Below are 24,327 nucleotides of genomic sequence, written 5' to 3' on the forward strand. Positions count from 1 at the left end.
ACACAGATAATATTTGGAACAGATACCAGGTCTTGAGCTCATTTAGATGTAAATTACTGGTTTGATAATTATCTATATTTCTCCATGCAACTGTTCTTTCTTCATTATAGCTCAGACTCAAACTACAGCCAAGAAAGTGGTTTGTCGCTCTGGGGCTGCATATGAAACTGATTTCTTTAGCTACAATACTTTGGTAGCAGGCATTGTACGAATTAGCATTCATTCTTTACATAGAACACCCCTGTCTACAAAACAAACAAGTGGTGGAAATTACGTTAAATAGCTTGTCGTTATATCAAACCCAACAAATAGCCATGAGCAGGGTCTTGTATTAACATGTAAATGAGCCATGTGGTGAGTAACCAACCCATGGATTGTGAGCATTCACCTTGGCTCTCTGAATACTGCTCTAACTGAATGGTGTAGTTCACGGAAGTTCTATTCTTATTCCTCCCAAAATATTCAAATATTCAATGTCATCAGAACATGTCCAATAACATGTATGTTCTTTGACCTTCATTTAGTGTACGAGACTCTTCAAGGTAGAAACAAAGCCAAGTCACAGAGTCTGATTCAGTCACTGATCTTCTAGGCCTAATCTGAGTAAAAAGAAAAACGAGTATGTCTTTTGTTTGAAATATTTATGCCTCGGAATCCAAAACGCAATGATAGCCCTTTTTTGTTCTTGCTTCGTGAAGTCTGCGGATAATCAAGCAAACCGTTGAAATGTATCAGTGTTCTGCAGCTGAATATCTCAAGTTGGTGAATCTGGCACCTTGGTTTTACTTTATAGTACATGTGCAAACAGAACAGTACTCCTGAGTTGGGGTTCGGGGAAAGGTGGCATGAAATGGAGGGCTAATGCGGACCATGCAGTAGGACCATGCAGCCGTAGAGCACCAGCATCCCCACAAACACACACACCTCAACTCAATTTACTGTAAACATTGGACCTGCTGGAATGTTCGGTGCCACAAGGCTGGCCTAAGCGGCTGCAGCCAGGGTCCAGTGCTTTCAGAAAATGACGATTTACAGTATCTACTATGTCCTTTGATGGGAGAATGAGAACTAATTTCTGGTCTGGTCTTAGGGATTTATTCGATTGTATATACTGGTTTTCTGTACAAGATATGATAGTGATCAGAATGAGATTCTTCTGAGCAGATTCCAGAGGATCTATCCAGATGATCTGCTGTAGTCACATAGTCAGATCATCAGAGGTGAGTGGAGGTTCTCAGGCTGTGCTCAGGCTGAGAGAACACAATGTCCTGCATTACACGGCTATAACAGGCATGTCAGAGGAAAGGAATCTCATAATGAAATCACTTACCTACAGGCGGTTGTAATTGAATTCTGGCCCGGGTGCGTGTGTTCTGTGTTTAATCTGGACTACTTTGGGCCTAAGTTGTATTGACAGGACACATGATATGAGTTTAATTTGCACAATAATAAAATAGGGCTGTACAGTACCTTATTTTACTATGTACCAGTATTTGACGCACAGACCGGTTTGAGTTTTTACTTTGCCTTCTATAATGGTATTTCAATGTTTGGTTTGTTAAATGTGATGCGCAACTCCAGTGCCTGTAATGTCCGTTTAATACTTTACTCCGTTTGCTACATGTAGTCTTTCTCCCTCTCCCCCTGCTGCATGCCACTTCCCACACCACGCCCTGACCCCTGTCACTCAAGGAAAAACCAGTTGCTCAACTTTCATGCAGTTCACTCTGCTGTCTGGTCTGCATGGTCAGATAGATGCAGAAAGACGTTGGTGACAGCGATGCTGCTTTCTACAAGCGTTCTATAACTACATTATTAGTTTGTGTATCTTACTGTCTGCAAACTACTGTCTTAGGTCCAAAAGGCTTCTTAAAAGCTTCTATCCCCAAGCCATAAGACTCCTGAACAGCTAATCAAAGGGCTACCCAGACTATTTGCATTGCCCCTCCCCCCTCTTTATGCTGCTGCTACTCTCTGTTTATTATCTATGCATGGTCACTTTAACTCTACCTACATGTACATATTACCTCAATTACCTCGACTAACCGGTGCCCCTGCACATTGACTCTGTACCGGTATCCCCTGTATATAGCCTCGCTATTGTTATTTTACTCCTGCTGTTTAATTATTTGTTACTTTTAATGAAACATTTTTAGTTTTTAGTTCTATTTTTCACTTTACACTTATTTTTCTTAACTGTATTGTTGGTTAAGGGCCTGCAAGTAAGCATTTCACTGTAAGGTTGTTGTATTCGGCGCATGTGACAAATAAAATTTGATTTGATTTGCTAGTTTGTCTAATGCTAATTGCTAGAATTGAGTGGGAAATGTCGATCAATGTTATCAAAACCATAGAAACTCTCTGTGGCAAAACTCCCCAATAAAAGGAGCTGGAGGCGCCTGAAAACTCTGAAAAATGCGTAACAAAGTCGCTAAATAGGCAACACTGGGATTGGCGAAACATGAATATGTTAGCTAGCTAGCTATTTTCGTTTGATGTTGGATTGAACAGTATAAACAATCAGAATGGAGAAAGCCCCATTGAAATCACGTATTTGTGTTGCCACCTTAGGGTCATGAACTACTCATAAAGCATATTTAGAATGCTTTTATTATTCAGAATCAAAATATACTGCCAAAAAAACAAATAAAATGATATTTTGGCCTTATCAGCCAATCCTAGAATGAAACCTATTTTCAGTCAAATCTGTAACCAGGTATAAGGTCTGAGTACAAATATTTTTAGGATAGCATGTGCGTTTTGTTTCTCTCAGATCCATTGTTTTGCAATAAAAACCCTGAAATTGTGATTTCATACTCTTTGTTTTACATTCTCTGGAGTTTGTGCTCAGTTCTATTATTTTACTTTTTCATATATATATATTTTTTGGCTGAATTGAACCCGTCTGTTTCTGCACTCAACTTGAATGCCTTCTGCTGACTTGATCCAATAGCTTTGTCTGCCTTAATCATATTGGTTTTCATTTGTGGTTTAGCTCATGTTTTAATGAGTTTGTTTTTCCAGCAGAAACTTGCGGTTTAATTTGATCTCTTATCATTTAACTGTTTCTGTGTAGGCTGATAAGCTCTCGGAGAGCCCTTTTTATGGAGCTCACCCTCGTCTGTCTATCATATTAGTAAAACCCTTGTCTTTTTTCTTCTGCTATTTAAAACAAAAACATCCTCACAAGCCTCCCATGACACACTGTCCTTTACCATCACTGCAACAGAATATACGGCTGTTCTCAACAATGTACTCAGAGAGGGGTCCTGTATTCTAACACACCAGACCTTACATTAACCAATGTTATCTTCCAGAGCGCGTGCCTCTAGTTATGATATAATAAGCAGGGGGGAGTTTGTATGATCGGTGCCTTGATGTATCTGGGTCTTAAACCACGCTTGTTTCTCCGTGTTTGGATGTGGGGTTTTGTATAAAAGGGAATCAAACTGCAGTTCTCCCTCTATGCAACATTCAGAAACAGGATCTGTCTGCTTACGTTTGTTACTATGTATGTGCATGTCAGATCTCTGCATGCCTAACCTGGCTTCTTACCTCTCCTCATCTGTATTACAGGGAGGCAGCATAACAGTGAGTTCTCCCGCCTTATCGCCCAGGTCCGGGGTCGCCTGGAAAAGACCAGGAAGAGGGAGATGAAACAGAAAGTGAGGGATGAGGGAGTAGAGGAGGACCTGAGAGTGGGCTCCAGCTCTGCAGGTACCACCGTAACCATCATTAACATGTTGAGCGGATTAAACAAGGGTTAGCACCGTCGCCACTGAATATCTTACAGGCCCCAGCCTCCCCAGCAGAGCTCATAGTCCATAAGCAATTTACAAAAGGAGAGAGATGCAGGCATGGTTTCTATATGAAGAACCCTCTCTGTATTCCTGTTCAGGGGGATTTGCTACCACAACCTTCACATTGTCACTCAGCCCCAGACCTCTGATGGCTTCTCTTCAGGTGGTCACGGTTGATCAGGGCCAGGGTTCAGCTATACACCCAGCAGCATGGCCACAAGGCTGTTTTCTCCCCAAAATGTTTTTTTATCCTTTGCATCTTATGTGAATTTCCAAGATGGTGTAGCAGTTGGACATGTGTTTGTCTTTGTCTTATCCCGTGTAAAAAGTCATTTTTTTCCATATATACTTTAATCTCACTTTCTATCTACAAACTAAATATACTTTCCTGCGACCCGCCTCACCCAATGTGGTACAGATCTGCTATTTTTATTCCTTATAACTGGAACCTCCATCAGGAGCTAGCCAGCTAACTAGCTACTAGCTATCAGTCTTTGTTAGCCACGGTTAGCGGTCTTCACCTTTAGCTAGGACACCATCCAGCTTTAGCTCGGACAATACCTGCCAGTCTGCACAGCACAATATCAACCCAGAGCATATCGGACTGCTTCTCTCTACCACATCACCGGATTCCTGCCGCAAGCTCTGGACCATTACCACGGATCATCCCAGCTAGCTAGCTGCAATTGCATGGCTACTGGACAAATATGATCACTCGGCTACACAGCTGATGCCTGCTGGACTATTCACTAACTCGGTACCTCTTTTTCTTTGTCTGTCGGCCCCAGCCTCGAACTCAGGTCCTGTACGTACCTAACTGACCCTCTCTGCCCATTCATCGCCATTTATCCATTGTTGTCTTCGCTCTCCCGATCAACACCCGTGATTGCTTTATGCCTCTCTCTAATGTCAATATGCCTTGTCAACTGCTGTCTCGGTTAGTACTTTTTGTTTTATTTCATTGTAGAGCTCCCAGTCCCGCTCAACATGCCTTAGGTATCTCTTTTGTCCCACACTCCACACATGCGGAGACCTCACCTGGGTTAACTGGTGCCCCCAGAGATGCAATCTCTCTCATCGTCACTCAATGCCGAGGCTTACCTCCACTGTACACACACCCTACCAAACCCTCGTCTGTACATTATGCCCCGACTCTATACTACCACGCCCAGAAATCTGCTCCTTTTATTCTCTGTTCCCAGCGCACTAGATGACCAGTTCTTATAGCCTTTAGCCCTACCCTTATCCAACTCCTCCTCTGTTCCTCTGGTGATGTAGAGGTTAACACAGGCCCTGTAGCCCCCAGTACCACACCTATTCCCCAGGTGCTCTCATTTGTTGACTTGTATAACCGTAAAAGCCTTGGTTTCATGCATGATAACGTCAGATGCCTCCTCCCTAAGTTTGTTTTATTCACTGCTTCAGCACACTCCGCCAACCCTGATGTCCTAGCCTTGTCTGAATCCTGGCTTAGGAAGGCCACCAAAAATTCTGAAATTTCCATCCCCAACTACAACATTTTCCGCCAAGATAGAACTGCAAAAGGTGGTGGAGTTGCAATCTACTGCAGAGATAGAACTCTGCAGGCTGTCATACTATCCAGGTCTGTGCCCAAACAGTTCGAGCTTCTACTTTTAAAAATCCACCTTTCCAGAAATACGTTTTTCACTGTTGCCACTTGTTATAGACCACCCTCAGCCCCCAGCTGTGCCCTGGGCACCATATGTGAATTGATTGCTCCCCATTTGTCTTCTGAGTTCCTATGGTTTGGTGACCTAAACTGGGATATGCTACAATCTAAGCTAGATGCCCTCAATCTCACACAAATTATCAAGGAAGCTACCAGGTACAACTCTAAATCTGTAACCACGGGCACCCTCATAGATATCAGCCTGACCAACTAGCCCTCTAAATACACCTCTGCTGTCTTCAACCAGGATCCCAGCGATCATTGCCTCATTGCCTGCATCCGTAATGGGTCCATGGTCAAACGACCACCCCTCATCACTGTCAAACGCTCCCTAAAACACTTCAGCGAGGCCTTTCTAATCGACCTGGCCCGGGTATCCTGGAAGGATATTGACCTCATCCCTTCAGTAGAGGATGCTTGGTTGCTCTTTAAAAGTGCTTTTCTCTCCATCTTTAATAAGCGCCCCATTCAAAAAATGTAGAACTAACAACAGATATAGTCTTTGGTTCACTCCAGACTTGACTACCCTTGACCAGCACAAAAACGTCCTGTGGTGTACTGCATTAACATCGAATAGCCCCCGCGATATGCAACTTTTCAGGGAAGTTTGGAACCATACACAGTCAGTTAGGAAAGCAAAGGCTAGCTTTTTCAAACAGAAATTTGCATCCTGTAGCACAAATCTCAAAAGGTTTTGGGACACTGTAAAGTCCATGGATAATAAGAACACCTCCTCCCAGCTGCACACTACACTGAGGCTAGGAAACACTGTCACAACCGATAATCTACAGAAATGTAGAATTTCAATAAGCATTTTTCTACGGCTGTCCATGCTTTCCACCTGGCTACCCCTACCCCAGCCAATAGCTCTGCACCCCCCGAAGCAAATTGCCCAAGCCCCCCCGCTTCCCCTTCACCCAAATCCAGATAGTTGATGTTCTAAAAGAGCTGCAAAATCTGGGCCCCTACAAATCAACTGGACTAGACAATCTGGACCATATCTTTCTAAAATGATCCGCTGCAATTGTTGCAACCCCTATTACTAGCCTATTCAAGCTCTTTTTGTTTTGTCTGAGATTCCTAAAGATTGGAAAGCTGCCGCGGTCATCCCCCTCTTCAAAGGGGGAGACACTAGACCCAAACTGTTACAGACCCATATCTATCCTGCCCTGCCTTTTCTAAATTCTTCAAAAGCCAAGTTAACAAACAGATCACTGACCATTTCAAATCCCACTGCACCTTCTCCGCAGTCTGGTTTCCGAGCTGGTCATGGGTACACCTCAGCCACGCTCAAGGTCTTAAACTATATCATAACGTCTGCTAAATGACTTAAATGTAAATGTAAATAACTGCCATTGATAAAAGACAGTACCGTGCAGCTGTCTTCATCGACCTGGCCAAAGCTTTCGACTCTGTCAATCACCACATTCTTATCGGCAGACTCCATAGCCTTGGTTTCTGAAATGACTGCCTCGCCTGGTTCACCAACTACTTCTCAGATAGAGTTCAGTGTGTCAAATCGGAGTGCCTGTTGTCCGGACCTCTGGCAGTCTCTATGCAGGTGCCACAGGGTTCAATTCCTGGGCTGATTCTTTTCACTGTATATATCAATGATGTCGCTCTTGCTGCTGGTGATTCTTTGATCCACCTCTACGCAGACGACACCATTCTGTATACTTCTGGCCCTTCTTTGGACACTGTGTTAACAAACCTCCCAACGAGCTTCAATGCCATACAACACTACTTCCGTGGCCTCCAGCTACTCTTAAATGCTAGTAAAACTAAATGCATGCTCTTCAACGGATCGCTGCCCACACCCGCCCTACAAATACCTAGGTGTCTGGCTGGACTGTAAACTCTCCTTCCAGACTCACATTATGCATCTCCAGTCCAAAATTAAATCTAGAATCGGTGTTCCTATTTCGCAACAAAGCCTCCTTCACTCATGCTACTACACATACCCTTGAAAAACTGACTATCCTACTGATCCTTGACTTCAGCGATTGTCATTTTCAAAATAGCCTCCAACACTCTACTCAGACTACATCCAATTTGCTATCACAGTGCCATTCGTTTTATCACCAAAGCCCCATATACTACCCACCATTGTGACATGTTTGCTCTCGTTGGCTGGCCCTCGCTTCATATTTGTTGCCAAACCCACTGTCTCCAGGTCATCTATAAGTTTTTGCTAAGTAAAGCCCCACCTTCTCAGCTCACTGGTCACCATAGCAACACCCACCCTTAGCACGCGTTCCAGCAGGTATATTTCACTGGCCATCCCCAAAGCCAACACAGCCCATCTGTAAATAGCCCACCCAACTACCTCATCCCTATATTGTTATTTATTTTTGCTCTTTTGCACCCCGGTATCCCTACTTTCTCATCATCTTCATCTAGCATTCCAGTTTTAATGCTAAATTGAAATTATTTCGCCACGGTCTATTTATTGCCTTACCTCCCTAATCTTACTACATTTGCACACACTGTATATAGATTTTCTATTGTCTTATTGACTGTACGTTTGTTTATCCCATGTGTAACTCTGTGTTGTTTTTGTCAAACTGCTTTGCTTTATCTTGGCCAGGCTTGAACTCTATAGTGTTCGTGCATATATTATGAAGATATTTTGTGTCGTTTTTGTTCGTTTTGGACTTCAGTGAGGTTTTTTTTTTCAGCTGTTCTTCCACACAACATTTTTTGCTGGAGGGAAGCCGAAGTTCGGAGCCGAAGTCTACGCCCCTTTCGTCGGTGATTGGTCAACAGTAGGACTCATTTTATTGAAAAATAGTCCTCCAAACATCTTGTAATATTGCGCAACTAAGATCTCTTTTTCAAGAAAGTCAATATTTATTTTTTATTTATTTTTTACCCCTTTTTCTCCCCAATTTCGTGGTATCCAATTGTTTAGTAGCTACTATCTTGTCTCATCGCTACAACTCCCGTACGGGCTCGGGAGAGACGAAGGTTGAAAGTCATGTGTCCTCCGATACACAACCCAACCAAGCTGCACTGCTTCTTAACACAGCGCCATCCAACCCGGAAGCCAGCCGCACCAATGTGTCGGAGGAAACACCGTGCACCTGGCAACCCTGGTAAGCGCGCACTGCGCTTGGCCCGCCACGGGAGTCTCTGGTGCGCGATGAGACAAAGATTTCCCTACCGGCCAAACCCTCCCTAACCCGGACGACGCTAGGCCAATTGTGCGTCGCCCCACGGACCTCCCTGTCGCGGCCGGTTACGACAGAGCCTGGGCGTGAACCCAGAGTCTCTGGTGGCACAGCTGAAGAACGTCAATGTTAATGACCGTTTTCTTGAGATAGCTTAAATGAATTCTGACTTTTGAGAAAGTGTATAGTGGTTACGAATTCTCAAAAAGGGCAAACAGTACTACTATTGCCGTTTTTTAAATATTTTTTCAAGCGAAGCTCTTAAGGGAGTATACGAGTACTCTCGTTCGGTTCAGCTTGCTGAGTTTGGCTAGGCCCAGCCGAACTGACGCATGCTGACGTCTTTAGTCATACCCCTTTTAAAGATGCTTGTTAACATGCACACCACCATACCCATGCTGTCGTGCAGGGAATAAATTACAGCCCCAGAGTACAATTCATTTTGTAAGTCAATACACACACTATTACCTCTGCATGTGTGGTTCGTCTTTGGCACGTCAGCCAAAAAAGATACACATGTATTGCATAAAACGTGGAAGCATACTGCCATAACTTGTCGCATAAGTTATTATGTATATATTTTTTGGCTGACATGCAACACCCACAAGCTCTTTTGGGATTCAGTGTGTTGAATGTCTTGGAAAAGGTCACACTTGTAGTCCACTGAAAGCAATGGCTGCCAACAAAATGATGGAGCCTATTCATTTTCGATAAAAGGAAAGATCTAGTATCAAAGTGAGGTGAAGCAAGAGGAGCTCGGTGATCAGTGAGTGAACATTAAGTTGGGGAAGCTTAACAGTATGCTAATTATTGGGGATATTGCAGGGCAATTGACCAATCGAGGCTTGCTATAGCTTCCAGCCCGTGCTGTATTGGCTGTTAGTACCTAGCACTACCTAGCATTCTACCTAACACATGGTGTTTTAACTGTCGACAAATCAAGCATTTCATTGCTTTACATGGAATTCCCCCGTCACAGAACCAAACGTAAGTATGTGCAGAGGTAATCATATTTATAATGCATAGAATACCATTAACTGCTGGTCATATATTTTGCCCACCGCTTAGAAGACACAGTGGTTTGTTTGTGGTTAAAGGCATTTTGAACATTACATTGGGGAAATATCTATAATATAAGATAGAAATTGACATGGATGACTTTAGCATCTATCATGCAGCCTGCTCACACATCATGTGTACAACGTTAAAACAGGACAGATCCAGATTAAAAGACATGGTTGTCAAGGACAGTTTCCCAACATAGATTCTTGACAGCTCATTTTCACCAATGATTGATTTTCTACCAGTCTTTTATGACATGATCATTAGTATTGTCCATGTTCTTTTCATTCCTTTCTGTAGATAAGGCAGCAGAACAGGAACAGAGGGATCCCAGTCCCAGTGACTCAGAGGCCTTCTGCATATTGATGACATCACCAGTGCAGGAGCCCTCTGAGGAGCAGCAGCCTTCTGTTGTAGAGGTCATTTCCAGGTCACCCAGCTGTCTCAGTGACGTGTCCATCAGCAGGTGAGCGAGCCTAGGAGACGGAAGAATTGATTAGGGTGAAGTTGTCCCTAGACACTGAATTTGTGCATGTTACCCACTAATGGTTGAGGTTAGAATTGGGGAAGGGCATTCTTGATCTGATTCGAGATCTGTACCTTGGGGGAACTTCACCCCAAGCCAGCTGAATAGCTGATTCTCCACTCCTCAACAAGCAGACATTTGACTTGTCTTCCCGGGGTTTCTCTGTTTCAATGCTTCACAGCTCTCAAAACAGGAGAGCTGTGTGTGTGTGAGTGTGTGTGTGTGTGTGTGTGTGTGTGTGTGGTATTACTGAGGAACTCTGTGTGAAGCTAAAGTCGGACTCTCAGCGGGAGTATTGAGTTGCTTCTGACTCACACAGCTCGTTGCGGGCCTCTGGAAAGAGTTCTATCAGCATTCATACCCCCACAGCCTGCCTGCACTTCAGCCCATAATAGTTTAAATTGCCTTTTCTTTAGAAAGACACCGCAAGGTTGGCTAGTTGAAGACTAAAGTTACGTGTTGAACATAACACTCTAAATCAGTCACAGATACCTAACAGTACCAAGCTCTTATCAAAACAGGGTTGGGACAAGTTACCAACTGATCAAAGGAGAAAAAAACCTCTATAGTAGATTTCTATTTTTTACAGAGATTGAAATATTAAATATTTTGATATACAGTGTTGGAACAATATACATTATTGTTTTGAAAATATAGTTTTTCAAGGAAGCTGGTCGTGAGCCAGGCAGCTGTTAATAGAACACGTGCTGCTTTTGTCTGGAATATCGACCTGGACCCCAAAGGATGCAGATTCGTAGAGCCATCAGCTACAGAATGTAATTAATAGTGTGCTCCCTTGTTCAGAGTGTCAGACCTGTGTATGCTGTGTGCCAGAGGGCCTTATCAAATAAGCACTATGAGATGTCCAGACTCCCACCACACTTTAGAGCTCTATACAGCAATTTTTTTTTTTGGCAGAGTCTGATGTTCCATTGACCTGCTCCTATTCATATGAGGCCCTAGAGCTTCACGCAAATATGCTTTTCTGTCGCCCCACATTCTGCCTGTATGGAGCTGGAAGTGTGTCTGTGTGAAATCTGGCAGGTGTGATAATTAATTATAGCCTTGTGTGTGTGTGTGCGCACATCACCTGCCTCTGATAAAGCCACCGCCTGCCTGCCTGGCTCGGCTTCCAGCTGGGGACTCGGACACCTGACAATGCTCTGAACCACACCACTTAAATTGCCTCTTAGCTGGCGCTATCATCAGAGCAGCACTTGGTCAGACCTCTCTCCCACTCCCCCCAGTAATGAGCCAGTTAGTCAGTCAGACGGAGAGCTGCTCCATGCTCCAGCAGCCTGCTCTAATAGCTAACAGAAAGGCATTAGCCCCATCAGTTGCTACGGCACTCCTACCTACCTAACTCTTTATGCAGATAGACATTTCATTAGTCTTCCCCTGGAGGGGCACCAAGAGGAGTGCTCTCACCTTCCAGAGGCAATTTACTCTCTGTTTGTCCGCATTAAGGCATGTAAATGTCTTGTAATAGTGTTTTATTAGGACTTCCAGGGAGATATGAACAAATATTGGCTTCCTCTTTCAGAAAAGGCTCGCATATATCCTTCTCATCCTTTTTCCATCCCATCCAGGGTTTACATGGTCTTTCAGGTGAGAGTCAGCCATTATTGAATAATCCTCACACCTGCTGGAGCAGATTCATCTTTTGGTCATCAAATAGAAATCTTCTTACCAGGTGTCACTATGTTTCAAATATATTCCTGTTTCTATTCATATGATTGTAATGCTACCGTTTTTCACTCCTGCTTCCGGAGGTCACCTTGTGATTCTGTGTGAGTGTGAACCCCAGACTGAGCAGAGGGAGATGAGGCCTCCAGGCTTGTACCATCTCTTCTGTCTGTATTTACTCACCTGTCAGCGCCTATTAGAGCCCTCTTTATGTGGTAGGCTGTCATGTTACTGTTAGGCGATAACACAAAAATGCATCAGCTTTTTTACCCAATGGTGTAATAATTAGGCTATTCTGTTTGCTCCCTGTTCCACAGTCGAGAACTTCCAAGGGACTATACAGCCCTCAAAGACCATCTTTGGGAGAAGAGCTCTTCACAAAAGTATTTTTTTATTCCACACACAGTAATAAAACATTATCTTTGTCCAGACAAAGTGATGAAAAGCTCTTTAATGAATTCAACTTGCATAGAGGGGTGTTGTTGAAGAATCCTGAGAAGTTTTGCTGCACTCTCCACAGGTGCTGGGTTTTTAGAGCATCTCTGAAGAGAACATTTAATGCTGTCTTCTAATCTTACATAAGTGAGCGGCCAGCCGTATGGAGGTACATACTATAAGCAGGTCCTTGTTTGGTTTTGATTTAATGTTTAGGAGAGAAACATTACTTCAAGTATTCTGCTCATTATGGGATAAATCAGGGCTGCTCAACGCAGGTGTTCAGGATAGATTGATCCAATGTGTTTGCTTTTTTGTGGTTCTCTCCGGTTGTTATTTCTGGTGAATCTCATTCCTTCTGCACACTATGGCAGTTTATTCAGGCTCCACTTGCTTTATTGATTTTATTTTTAAGTTCCCCTCCCCTGACATGTATTGATTTACTTTCAAGAGAAGAGAATAATATAAAGGAAAATGTTACAAAAATAACACTGAAATAGTGAGTAGGCTACATACATTATATTTGTATATTGATAAGGCTACATGAAGAACTTACAAACTTCACTTTCAAAAAGGCCGACTTAGGGCTGAATTCATTTTCACATAAATAGCCATTTTAAGCTTAGACAAAGTTCTACAAAGTACTAGTAAATACGTTTTTCCCCCTGTTTAATACATTTGCTAACATTTAGAAAAACCTGTTGTTGCTCTGTCATTATGGGGTATTGTGTGTAGATATATTATTTTATCCATTTTAGAATAAGGCTGTAACGTAACAACATGTAAAAAAAAGTCAGGGGATCTGAATGCTTTCCGGAAGCACTGTAGATTAAGCCATGGAGTGCAGCATGGGCAACACAATGTATGACAAGGATTTACTTTTCTGATCAATTTCTCTTCAGTATAAAGATTAAACTGAACAAGTGAGTAAAAGTTATGCAACGTCAAATTAGCTAGTCGTCTTTCCAAGTATATTGACTCATTAATTTAATGGACTCAGAGGGGATGTGTAGTTTTTACAAAGCAAGAGTTAATCCCCTGATAAAGTGTTTTATCAGCAGTCAGAAGTTCTCTCTGTTAGGTTATAATTTTTTGTTCATTTTCCCATGGCCAGGAAGTATTCACGCTGGGCTTTTCATTATTAATATTAATAGCCTTCCAATGAAAAGAACCAGCTTCAAAGAGGCCTAGTTTAATCCATTTAGATGGGCTCCTTGTCCTGGGTTGTCCTTACCTGCCTCCCAGGCCCTCCGTGGCCCCAAGACACTGATCTCAGGGGATTCAAGCCAAATCGGGTCATTTTTGATTATGCCTGGCACCACACACACTTACCATTCCTCTGTTTCACAGCCAAGTTTAACCCACCCTTTCAGCTACTATTTTTGGATAAAGAACTCAGTAAACCTCACATCATCCCGGCTATTGTATTTCATCCAGGCCAAAATTAGCTGCTTGATATGATGACCATGTGATATGCCAGGTAAGGGATTTATTTAAAAAACCCATGCAATGCGATGGCACAGTTAGGGCTGGCACAATTACTGTATAACCTTGTAACCAACAGTTATGAATGAAGACCGTCATGAAAATAAAATAACCCTCATAAAAACAATTGCAATGGCTGCCTGGTATTGTGACGCAATAATTTCCATTAATGGGTTACACTTCCTGCATTTACTTCCTGCAATGCTTCTGGCAATTTGTCACCAGCAGAGAGAAAGAGGCTAAGCGGGAGGGTGGTTTACTCCGAATTTTGGTTTGTAGATCAACGAGTATGGTTACGTGCACACAATAATACAATTGTTGTGAATAGTCAGATAAATATAGTGTCTCGCCCTTGGCATTTTTCCTATTTTGTTGCCTTACAACCTGGAATTAAAATTGATTTTTGGGGGGGTTTGTATCATTTGATTTACACAACATGCCTACCACTTTGAAGATGCAAAATATTTTTTTATTGTGAAACAAACAAGAAATAAGACAAAACTGAATTTGAGCGTAACTACTCATCCCCCCCCCAAAGTCCATACTTTGTAGAGCCACCTTTTGCAGCAATTACAGCTGCAAGTCTCTTGGGGTATGTCTCTGTAAGCTTGGCACATCTAACCACTGGGATTTTTGCCCATTCTTCAAGGCAAAACTGCTCTAGCTCCTTCAAGTTGGATGGGTTTCGCTGGTGTACAGCAATCTTTAAGTCATACAACAGATTCTCAATTGGATTGAGGTCTGGGCCTTGACTAGGCCATTCCAAGACATTTAAATGTTTCCCCTTAAACCACTCAAGTGTTGTTTTAGCAGTATGCTTAGTGTTATTGTCCTGCTGGAAGTTGAATCTCTGTCCCAGTCACAAATCTGTGGAAAACTGATACAAGTCTCCCTCAAGAATCTCCTTGTATTTAGCACACCCATTATTCCTTCAATTCTGACCAGATTCTCAGTCACTGCCAATGATAAACATTCCCACAGCATGATGCTGCCACCACCATGCTTCACTTTGGGGATGGTGTTCTCGGGGTGATGTGAAGTATTGGGTTTGCCCCAGACAGATTTTTCCTTGATGGCCAAAAAACAAAATGTTTGTCTCATCTGACCAGACTACCTTCTTCCATATGTTTGGGGAGTCTCCCACATGCCTTTTGGCAAACACCAAACGTGTTTTCTTTTTTTTCTTTAAGCAATGGCTTTTTTCTGCCCACTCTTCTGTAAAGCCCAGCTCCGTTGAGTGTACGGCTTAAAGTGGTACAATGGACAGATATTCCAATCTCCGCTGTGGAGCTTTGCAGCTCCTTCAGGGTTATCTTTGGTCTCTTTGTTGCCTCTCTGATTAATGCCCTCCTTGCCTGGTCCGTGAGTTTTGGTGGGTGGCCCTCTCTAGGCAGGTTTGTTGTGGTGCCATATTCTTTGCATTTTTTAATAATGGATTTAATGGTGCTCCGTGGGATGTTTTGGATATTTTTTCATAACCCAACCCTGATCTGTACTTCTCCAAAACTTTGACCCTGACCTGTTTTAAGAGCTCTTTGGTCTTCATGGTGCCGCTTGCTTGGTGGTGCCCCTTGCTTTGAGGTGTTGCAGACTCTGGGGCCTTTCAGAACAAGTGGGGCAGCAGGTAGCCTAGTGGCTAAAGCATTGAACTAGTAACCGCAGGATCGAATCCCCATGGCAGTTAACCCACTGTTCCTAGGCCGTCATTGAAAATAAGAATTTGTTCTTAACCGACTTGGCTAGTTAAATAAAGCCCCCCCCCCCCCCTCCAAAATAGGTGTATATACAGTTGAAGTTGGAAGTTTACATACACCTTAGCCAAATACATTTAAACTCAGTTCTTCACAATTCCTGACATTTAATCATAATAAAATATGTGAAATGTCAGAATAATAGTAGAGTGATTTATTTCAGCTTTTATTTCTTTCCTCACATTCCCAGTGGGTCAGATGTCTACATACACTCAATTAGTATTTGGTAGCATTGCCTTTAAATGGTTTAACTTGGGTCAAACGTTTCAGGTAGCCTTCCACAAGCTTCCCACAATAAGTTGGGTGAGTTTTGGCCCATTCCCCCTGACAGAGCTGGTGTAACTGAGTCAGGTTTGTAAGCCTCCTTGCTCGCACATGCTTTTTCAGTTCTGCCGACAACTTTTCTATAGGATTGATGTCAGGGCTTTGTGATGGCCACTCCAATATCTTAACTTTGAAGCCATTTTGCCACACCATTGGAAGTATGCTTGGGGTCATTGTCCATTTGGAAGACCCATTTGCGACCAAGCTTTAACTTCCTGACTGATGTCTTGAGATGTTTCTTCAATATATCCACATAATTTAGAAGAGCAGTGGCTTCTTCTTGCTGAGCGGCCTTTCAGGTTATGTCGATACAGGACTCGTTTTACTGTGTATATAGATACTTTTGTACCTGTTTCCTCCAGCTTCTTCACAAGGTCCTTTGCTGTTGTTCTGGGATTAATTTGCACTTTTCACACCAACGTGCATTCATCTCTAGGAGACAGAACGCGTCTCCTTCCTGAGCAGTATGACGCTGTGTGGTCCCATGGTGTTTATACTGGTGTACTATTGTTTGTACAGATGAACGTGGTACCTTCAGGTGTTTAGAAATATCTCCCAAGGATGAACCAGACTTGTGGAGGTCTACATTTGTCTTTATGAGGTCTTGGCTGATTTATTTTGATTTTCCCATGATGTCAAGCAAAAAGGCACTGATTTTGAAGGTAGGCCTTGAAATACATCCACATGTACACCTCCAATTCACTCAAAGTATGTCAATTAACCTAGCAGAAGCTGTTTAAATGTACAGTCAATTTAGTGTATGTAAACATCTGACCCACTGGAATTGTGGTGAAATAAGTGAAATAATCTGTCTGTAAACAATTGTTGGAAAAATTGCTTGTGTCATGCACAAAGTATATGTTCTAACTGACTTGCCAAAACTATAGTTTGTTAACAAGATATTTGTGGAGTGGTTGAAAAATGAGTTTTCATGACTCCAATTTAATTATGTAAACTTCCGACTACAAGTGTGTGTGTGTGTGTGTGTGTGTGTGTGTGTGTGTGTGTGTGTGTGTGTGTGTGTGTGTGTGTGTGTGTGTGTGTGTGTGTGTGTGTGTGTGTGTGTGTGTGTGTGTGTGTGTGTGTGTGTGTGTGTGTGTGTATTTGTAGAAATTAATATTTGTGTCATTCTCAAAGTTTGCTGCTTCAGTGTCTTTAGATATTTTAGTCAGATGTTACTATGGAATACTGATCTATAATTACAAGCATTTAATGTGTCCAAAGGCTTTTATTGACAATTACATGAAGTTGATGCAAAGAGTCAATATTTGCAGTGTTGACCTTTCTTTTTCAAGACCTCTGCAATACGCCCTGGCATGCTGTCAATTAACTTCTGGGCCACATCCTGACTGATGACAGCCCATTCTTGCATAATCAATTCTTGGAATTTGTCAGAATTTCTGGGTATTTGTTTGTCCACCCACCTCTTGAGAATTGACCACAAGTTCTCGATGGGATTAAGGTCTGGGGAGTTTCCTGGCCATTTGTTCCCCGAGCCACTTAGTTATCACTTTTGCCTTATGGCAAGGTGCTCCATCATGCTGGCAAAGGCATTGTTTGTCACCAAACTGTTCCTGGATGGTTGGGAGAAGTTTCTCTCGGAGGATATGTTGGTACCATTCTTTATTCATGGCTGTGTTCTTAGGCAGAATTGTGAGTGAGCCCACTCCCTTGGCTGAGAGGCAACACCACACATGAATGGTCTCAGGATGCTTTACTATTGGCATGACACAGGACTGATGGTAGCGCTCACCTTGTCTTCTCCGGACAAGCTTTTTTCCGGATTCCCCAAACAATCGGAAAGGGGATTCATCCTAGAAAATGACTTTACCCCATCCTCAGCAGTCCAATCCCTGTACCTTTTGCTGAATTTCAGTCTGTCCCTGATGTTTTTCCTGGAGAAAATTGGCTTCTTTGCTGCCCTTTTTGATTCCAGGCCATCCTCCAAAAGTCTTCGCCTCACTGTGCGTGCAGATGCACTCACACCTGCCTGCTGCCATTCCTTGTCCTCGTCAACACTCACACCTGTGTTAATGAGAGAATCACTGACATGATGTCAGCTGGTCCTTTTGTGGCAGGGCTGAAATGCAGTGAAAATGTTTTTGGGTGATTCAGTTCATTTGCATGGCAAAGAGGGACTTTGCAATTCTTCTGATCACTCTTCATAATATTCTGGAGTATATGCATATTGCCATCATACAAACTGAGGTAGCAGACTTTGTAAAAATTTATATTTGTGTCATTCTCAAAACTTTTGGCAATGACTGTATGTATGTACAGTGAGGGGGAAAAAGTATTTGATCCCTGGCTAATATTGTATGTTTTCCCACTGACAAAGAAAGGATCCATCTATAATTTTAATGGTAGATTTATTTGAGCAGTGAGAGACAGAATAACAACAACAAAAATCCAGAAAAACGCATGTCAAAAATTGTTATCAATTGATTTGCATTTTAATGAGGGAAATACGTATTTGACCCCTCTGCAAAACATGACTTAGTACTTGTTTGCAAAACCCTTGTTGGCAATCACAGAGGTCAGATGTTTCTTTTGGCCACCAGGTTTCCACACATCTCAGGAGGGATTTTGTCCCACTCCTCTTTGCAGATCTTCTCCAAGTCATTAAGGTTTCGAGGCTGACGTTTGGCAACTTGAACCTTCAGCTCCCTCCACAAATTGTCTATAGGATTAAAGTCTGGAGACTGGCTAGGCCACTCCAGGACCTTAACTTCTTCGATATAGGGGGAGCTCTTTTAATTTTTGGATAAAAAAACGTTACCGTTTTAAACAAGATATTTTGTCACGAAAAGATGCTCAACTATGCATATAATTGACAGCTTTGGAAAGAAAACACTCTGATGTTTCCAAAACTGCCAAGATATTATCTGTGAGTGCCACAGAACTTATGCTACAGGCGAAACCAAGATGAAATTTCAAACAGGAAATGGCCCAGATTCTGAAGGCGCTGTGTTCCAATGTCTCCTTATATGGCTGTGAATGCGCCAGGAATGAGCCTACACTTTCTGTCGTTTCCCCAAGGTGTCTGCAGCATTGTGTAGTATTTGTAGGCATATCATTGGAAGATTGACCATAAGAGACTACATTTACCAGGTGCCCCCTTATTGCGTAATCTCCAGCTGTGTGCATGTTTCCATTTTCTTTAGAGGAGAAACAACTGCCACGAATGATTTATCATCCAATAGATATGTGAAATCCTTGAGGATTGATTCTAAACAGCGTTTGCCATGTTTCTGTCGATATTATGGAGTTAATTTGGAAAAAAGTTTGGCGTTGTAATGACTGAATTTTCTGGGGTTTTTCTTAGCCAAACGTGATGAACAAAACGGAGCGATTTCTCCTACACAAATAATCTTTTGGGAAAAACTGAACATTTGCTATCTAACTGAGAGTCTCCTCATTGAAAACATCCGAAGTTCTTCAAAGGTAAATGATTTTATTTGAATGCTTTTCTTGTTTTTGTGAAAATGTTGCCTGCTGAATGCTAGGCTAATGCTATGCTAGCTATCAATACCTCTTACACAAATGCTTGTGTAGCGATGGTTGAAAAGCATATTTTGAAAATCTGAGATGACAGTGTTGTTAACAAAAGGCTAAGCTTGTGAGTGAATATATTTCTTTCATTTCATTTGCGATTTTCATGAATAGTTAACGTTGCGTTATGCTAATGAGCTTGAGGCTATGATTACGCTCCCGGATACGGGATTGCTCGACGCTAGAGGTTAATGTGCATCTTCTTGAGCCACTCCTTCGTTGCCTTGGCCTTGTGTTTCGGGTCATTGTCATGCTGGAATACCCATCCACGACCCATTTTCAATGTCCTGGCTAAGGTAAGGAGGTACTCACCCAAGTACATGACCCCGTCCATTGTCACTTTGATGCGGTGAAGTCCTGTCCCCTTAGCAGATAAACACCCCCAAAGCTGAATTTTTCCACCTCCATGTTTGACGTTGAGGATGGTGTTCTTGGGGTCATAGGCAGCATTCCTCCTCCTCCAAACACAACGAGTTGAGTTGATGCCAAAGAGCTCAATTTTGGTCTCATCTGACCACAACACTTTCACCCAGTTGTCCTCTGAATCATTCAGATGTTCATTGGCAAACTTCAGAAGGGCATGTATATGTGTTTTCTTGAGCAGGGGGACCTTGCGGGCGCTGCAGGATTTCAGTCCTTCACGGGGTAGTGTGTTGCCAATTGTTTTCTTGGGGACTATGGTCCCAGCTGCCTTGAGATAATTGACAAGATCCTCCCCTATAGTTCTGGGCTGATTCCTCGCCGTTCTCATGATCATTGCAATTCCACGAGGTGAGATCTTGCATGGAGCCCCAGGCCAAGGGAGATTGACAGTTATTTTGTTTCTTCCATTTGCGAATAAAATCGCACCAACTGTTGTCACCTTCTCACCAAGCTGCTTGACGATGGTCTTGTAGCCCATTCCAGCCTTGTGTAGGTCTACAATCTTGTCCCTGACATCCTTGGAGAGCTCTTTGGTCTTGGGCATGGTGGAGAGTTTGGAATCTGATTGATTGATTGCTTCTGTGGACAGCTGTCTTTTATACAGGTAACAAACTGAGATTAGGAGCACTCCCTTTAAGAGTGTGCTCCTAATCTCAGCTCGTTACCTGTATAAAATACACCTGGGAGCCATAAATCTTTTTGATTGAGAGGGGGTCAAATACTTATTTCCCTCGTTAAAATGCAAATCAATTTATAACATTTTTGACATGCGTTTTTCTGGATTTTTTGTTGTTATTCTGTCTCTCACTGTTCAAATAAACCTACCATTAAAATTATAGACTGATCATTTCTTTGTCAGTGGGCAAACTTACAAAATCAGCAGGGGATCAAATACTTTTTTCCCTCACTGTATGTACCCCCTTGTATGTATGTACCCGCTGTGTTTGTGTGTGTGTATGTTGAATGTTTCTTGAAGTGCAGTCGCAAAAACCATCAAGCGCTATGATGAAACTGGCTCCCATGAGGACCGCCAAAGGAAAGCAGGACATCTGCTAAGTAGTTACATCTGCTGCAGAGGATCAGTTCATTAGAGTTACCAGCCTCAGAATTCAGCAATTAACTGCACCTCACATTGCAGCCCAAATAAATGCTTCACAGAGTAACAGACACATCTCAACATCAACTGTTCAGAGGAGACTGCGTGAATGAGGCCTTCATGGTCGAATTGCTGAAGAGAAAAAAAACACATCTAAAGGATACCAATAATAAGAAGAGACTAGCTTGGTCCAAGAAACACAAGCAATGGAAATGAGACCATTGGAAATCTGTACTTTGGTCTGATGATTCCAAATTTGCGATTTTTGGTTCCAACCGCTGTGTCCTTGTGAGACGCAGAGTAGGTGAGCGGATGATCTCTGCATGTGTGGTTCCCACCATGAAGCATGGAGGAGGAGGTATGATGGTGTGGAGGTGCTTCGCTGGTGACACCGTCTGTGATTTATTTAGAATTCAAGGCAGCAGCATGGCTACAACAGCATTCTGCAGCGATACACCATCCCATCTGGTTTGTGCTTAGTGGAACTATCATTTGTTTTCCAACAGAACAATGGATAGCACACCTCCAGGCTGTGTAAGGGCTATTTGACCAAGAAGGAGAGTGATAGGGTGCTGCATCAGATGACCTGGCCTCCACAATCACGACTTCAACCCAATTGAGGTGGTTTGGAATGAGTTGGATCGCAGGGTGATGGAATAGCATCCAGCAAGTGTTCAGCATATGTGGGAACTTATTCAAGACTGTTGGAAAAGCATTCCAGATGAACCTGGTTTAGAGAATGAGAGAATGCCAAGAGTGTGCAAAGCTGTCATCAAGGCAAAGGGTGGCTACTTTGAAGAACCTAAAATATATTTGTATTTGTTTAACACTTTTTTGGTTACTACATGATTCTATATGTGTGGTTTCATAGTGTTGATGTCTTTACTATTATTCTACAATGCAGCAACTGTTAAAAATAAAGAAAAGCCATTGATTGAGTAGGTGTGTAAAACATTTGGACTGGTACTGTATATATATATTTATATAGATTCATTTTTGTCATATTGGTCCCGTATTAGTGTTTTCTATCCCTGGGCTGGGCCATAGTCCAAACGACTCAGCTGGTTAGTATCACCTGGACAGTGTTCTCTCTCTTTCTCTGTGTCTGTCTCCTCCCTTTCTCTCTCTTCCTCTCTGTCCAAAAGGCAGAGAAACCACCCAGGGAGAAAATTATTCAGTGAAGTGCTTTCCTTTTCCTAATCTTTGATACCACTTTGACAATCACAATTGTGTTTTTTTGTCATTGACCCCCCCCCCACGCTCATAAGCAGAGCTGAGAGTGGGTCTTACAAAGACTGCAAGGTGCTAACTCTCCTGAAATATGCATTTCTTGTGTTTACCTTTTCTTTTGTTTGTGTGTCGTGTGGCCCACATACATTATTCCATCTGTTAGTCACATGTCTGTGGAATTTGTTCAGTTTATGTCTCAGTTGTTGAATCTTGTTATGTTCATACAAATATTTACACATGTTAAGTTTGCTGAAAATAAACTCAGTTGACAGTGAGAGGACATTTCTTTTTTGCTGAGTTTATTTCTATAGATTCATTTTTGTCAAATGTGTCCCGTATTAGTGTTTTCTGTCCCTGGGCTAGGCCATAGTCCAAACGACTCCGATGGATAGTAATCACAGGGGGACAGTATTCTCTCTCTCGCTCTCTCTGTCTTTATCTCTGTGTCTGTCTCCCCTCTTTCTCTCTCTTCCCCTCTGTCCAAAAGGCAAAGAAACCACCCAGGAAGAAAATTACTCTGTGAAGTGCTTTCCTTTTCCTGATCTTTGATACCACTTTGACAATCACAATTGTGTTGTTTTTGTCATTGACCCCCCCCCCCCCACGCCCATAAGCAGAGCTGAGAGTGGTTCTTAGAAAAGCTGCAAAGTGCTAACTCTCCTGAAATGCATTTTTTTGGGTTGACCTTTTCTTTTGTTTGTGTGTTGTGTGCCCCATGCTTTTTTCTGAATCCCATATCATCCCCCAAAGTCACCAAGGCCTTCAGAAGCACAACTGATTTTGCGACTTGTTACAGAGGTTTTCCCTGTGGCAGGACTCCTGAGTCGCTGGCTATGCCTCGTTAGGATGCAGCCTTCAGCTTGCGAATTTCCACCATTTTCTCCACAGAGCTGCTGCTCATTGCTCCCGTAGGCTTTTCATTAGAGAGACAAATTTCAGCAATCATCTTACAGGCTGACCCAACCTCGAGCCTTGATCCCCCAGCCCTGCCCACTGAGTCACAGAGCTCAGCCTCTGCCCCAGCACCTCTTCAGCCCAATCCAGTACTAAGTCCTTATCGCACAGACCAGCCAGCTGCAATAGGGAACTGCAGACCCAGTGCTGAATGCTGGTTCGCCCTCATACTCTAGGACCCCGCAGACCAGGAACAGGAACGTGCTGTCCGGGGCCCTCTTTTGGCTGAACCTACAGTATATGAATTGATTTCAATTCAGGCATATACACATTGATATGGACATGGATATCTGTATGTATCGATAAGTATATTTCACTGGGCACCCCCAAAGCCAATTCCCCCTTTGGCCACCTTTCCTTCCAGTTCTCTGCTGCCAATGACTGGAACGAATTGCAAAAATCACTGAAGCTGGCGACTCATATCTCCCTCTTTAACTTTAATAAGCACCAGCTGTCAGAGCAGCTCACAGATCACTGCGCCTGTACATAGCCCATCTGTAAATCAGCCCACCCAACTACCTCATCCCCATACTGTTTAAAAAAAAAAAGTATCCTTTGCACCCCATTATCTCTACTTGCACATTCATCTTCTGCACATCTATCACACCAGTGTTTAATTGCTAAATTGTAATTATTTTGCCACTATGGCCTATTTATTGCCTTACCTCCCTTATCTTACCTCATTTGCACACACTGTATATAGACTTCTCTATTGTGTTATTGACTATGTTTGTTTATTCCATGTGTAACTGTGTTGTTGTTTGTGACACACTGCTTTGCTTTATCATGGCCATGTCGCAGTTGTAAATGACAACTTGTTCTCAACTAGCCTACCTGGTTAAATCAAGGTGAAACAAAAAAGTCTCCGTCCAAATAAGTTATTTCAGGTGTTGATTTTCGAAAACTCTTCTCTCAGTGTGATGTATTGCATTACTATATATAATCTGTCAGAAACCAGCATCCTGTTTGTTGCACATGTTCTTCCCACCATTTAGCTGGGTGGCAGCAGCATGCAAATGTACTTTCGAAGTAGGAGAGTTGGATGTGAGAGATATGCTCTGTCAACATAAGTTATGAGGTGAGGGAGGGCTGCTGATGAGATGTGTGATACATGCTGAGCTAAGAGAGTTGATAGCCTGTCTA

General features: G+C 42.7%; 1 protein-coding gene across 4 annotated transcripts in view; it reads left to right on the forward strand.

The window, feature by feature from the left end:
* Positions 1-24,327, forward strand: part of LOC135539930 (E3 ubiquitin-protein ligase RAD18-like) — a 76,587-nt gene that overhangs the window by 34,287 nt on the left and 17,973 nt on the right. For 2 of the 4 annotated variants that reach the window (XM_064966197.1, XM_064966198.1), the window contains 2 exons: positions 3,577-3,717; positions 10,023-10,188. In XM_064966197.1, the coding sequence (XP_064822269.1) occupies positions 3,577-3,717; positions 10,023-10,188 (307 nt within the window). The remainder of the gene's footprint in view (positions 1-3,576; positions 3,718-10,022; positions 10,189-24,327) is intronic. The other 2 variants (XM_064966199.1, XM_064966200.1) reach the window with 2 other exon arrangements.

This window comes from Oncorhynchus masou, chromosome 5 (genome assembly GCF_036934945.1).
Source record: "Oncorhynchus masou masou isolate Uvic2021 chromosome 5, UVic_Omas_1.1, whole genome shotgun sequence".
Taxonomy (NCBI): Eukaryota; Metazoa; Chordata; class Actinopteri; order Salmoniformes; family Salmonidae; genus Oncorhynchus; species Oncorhynchus masou.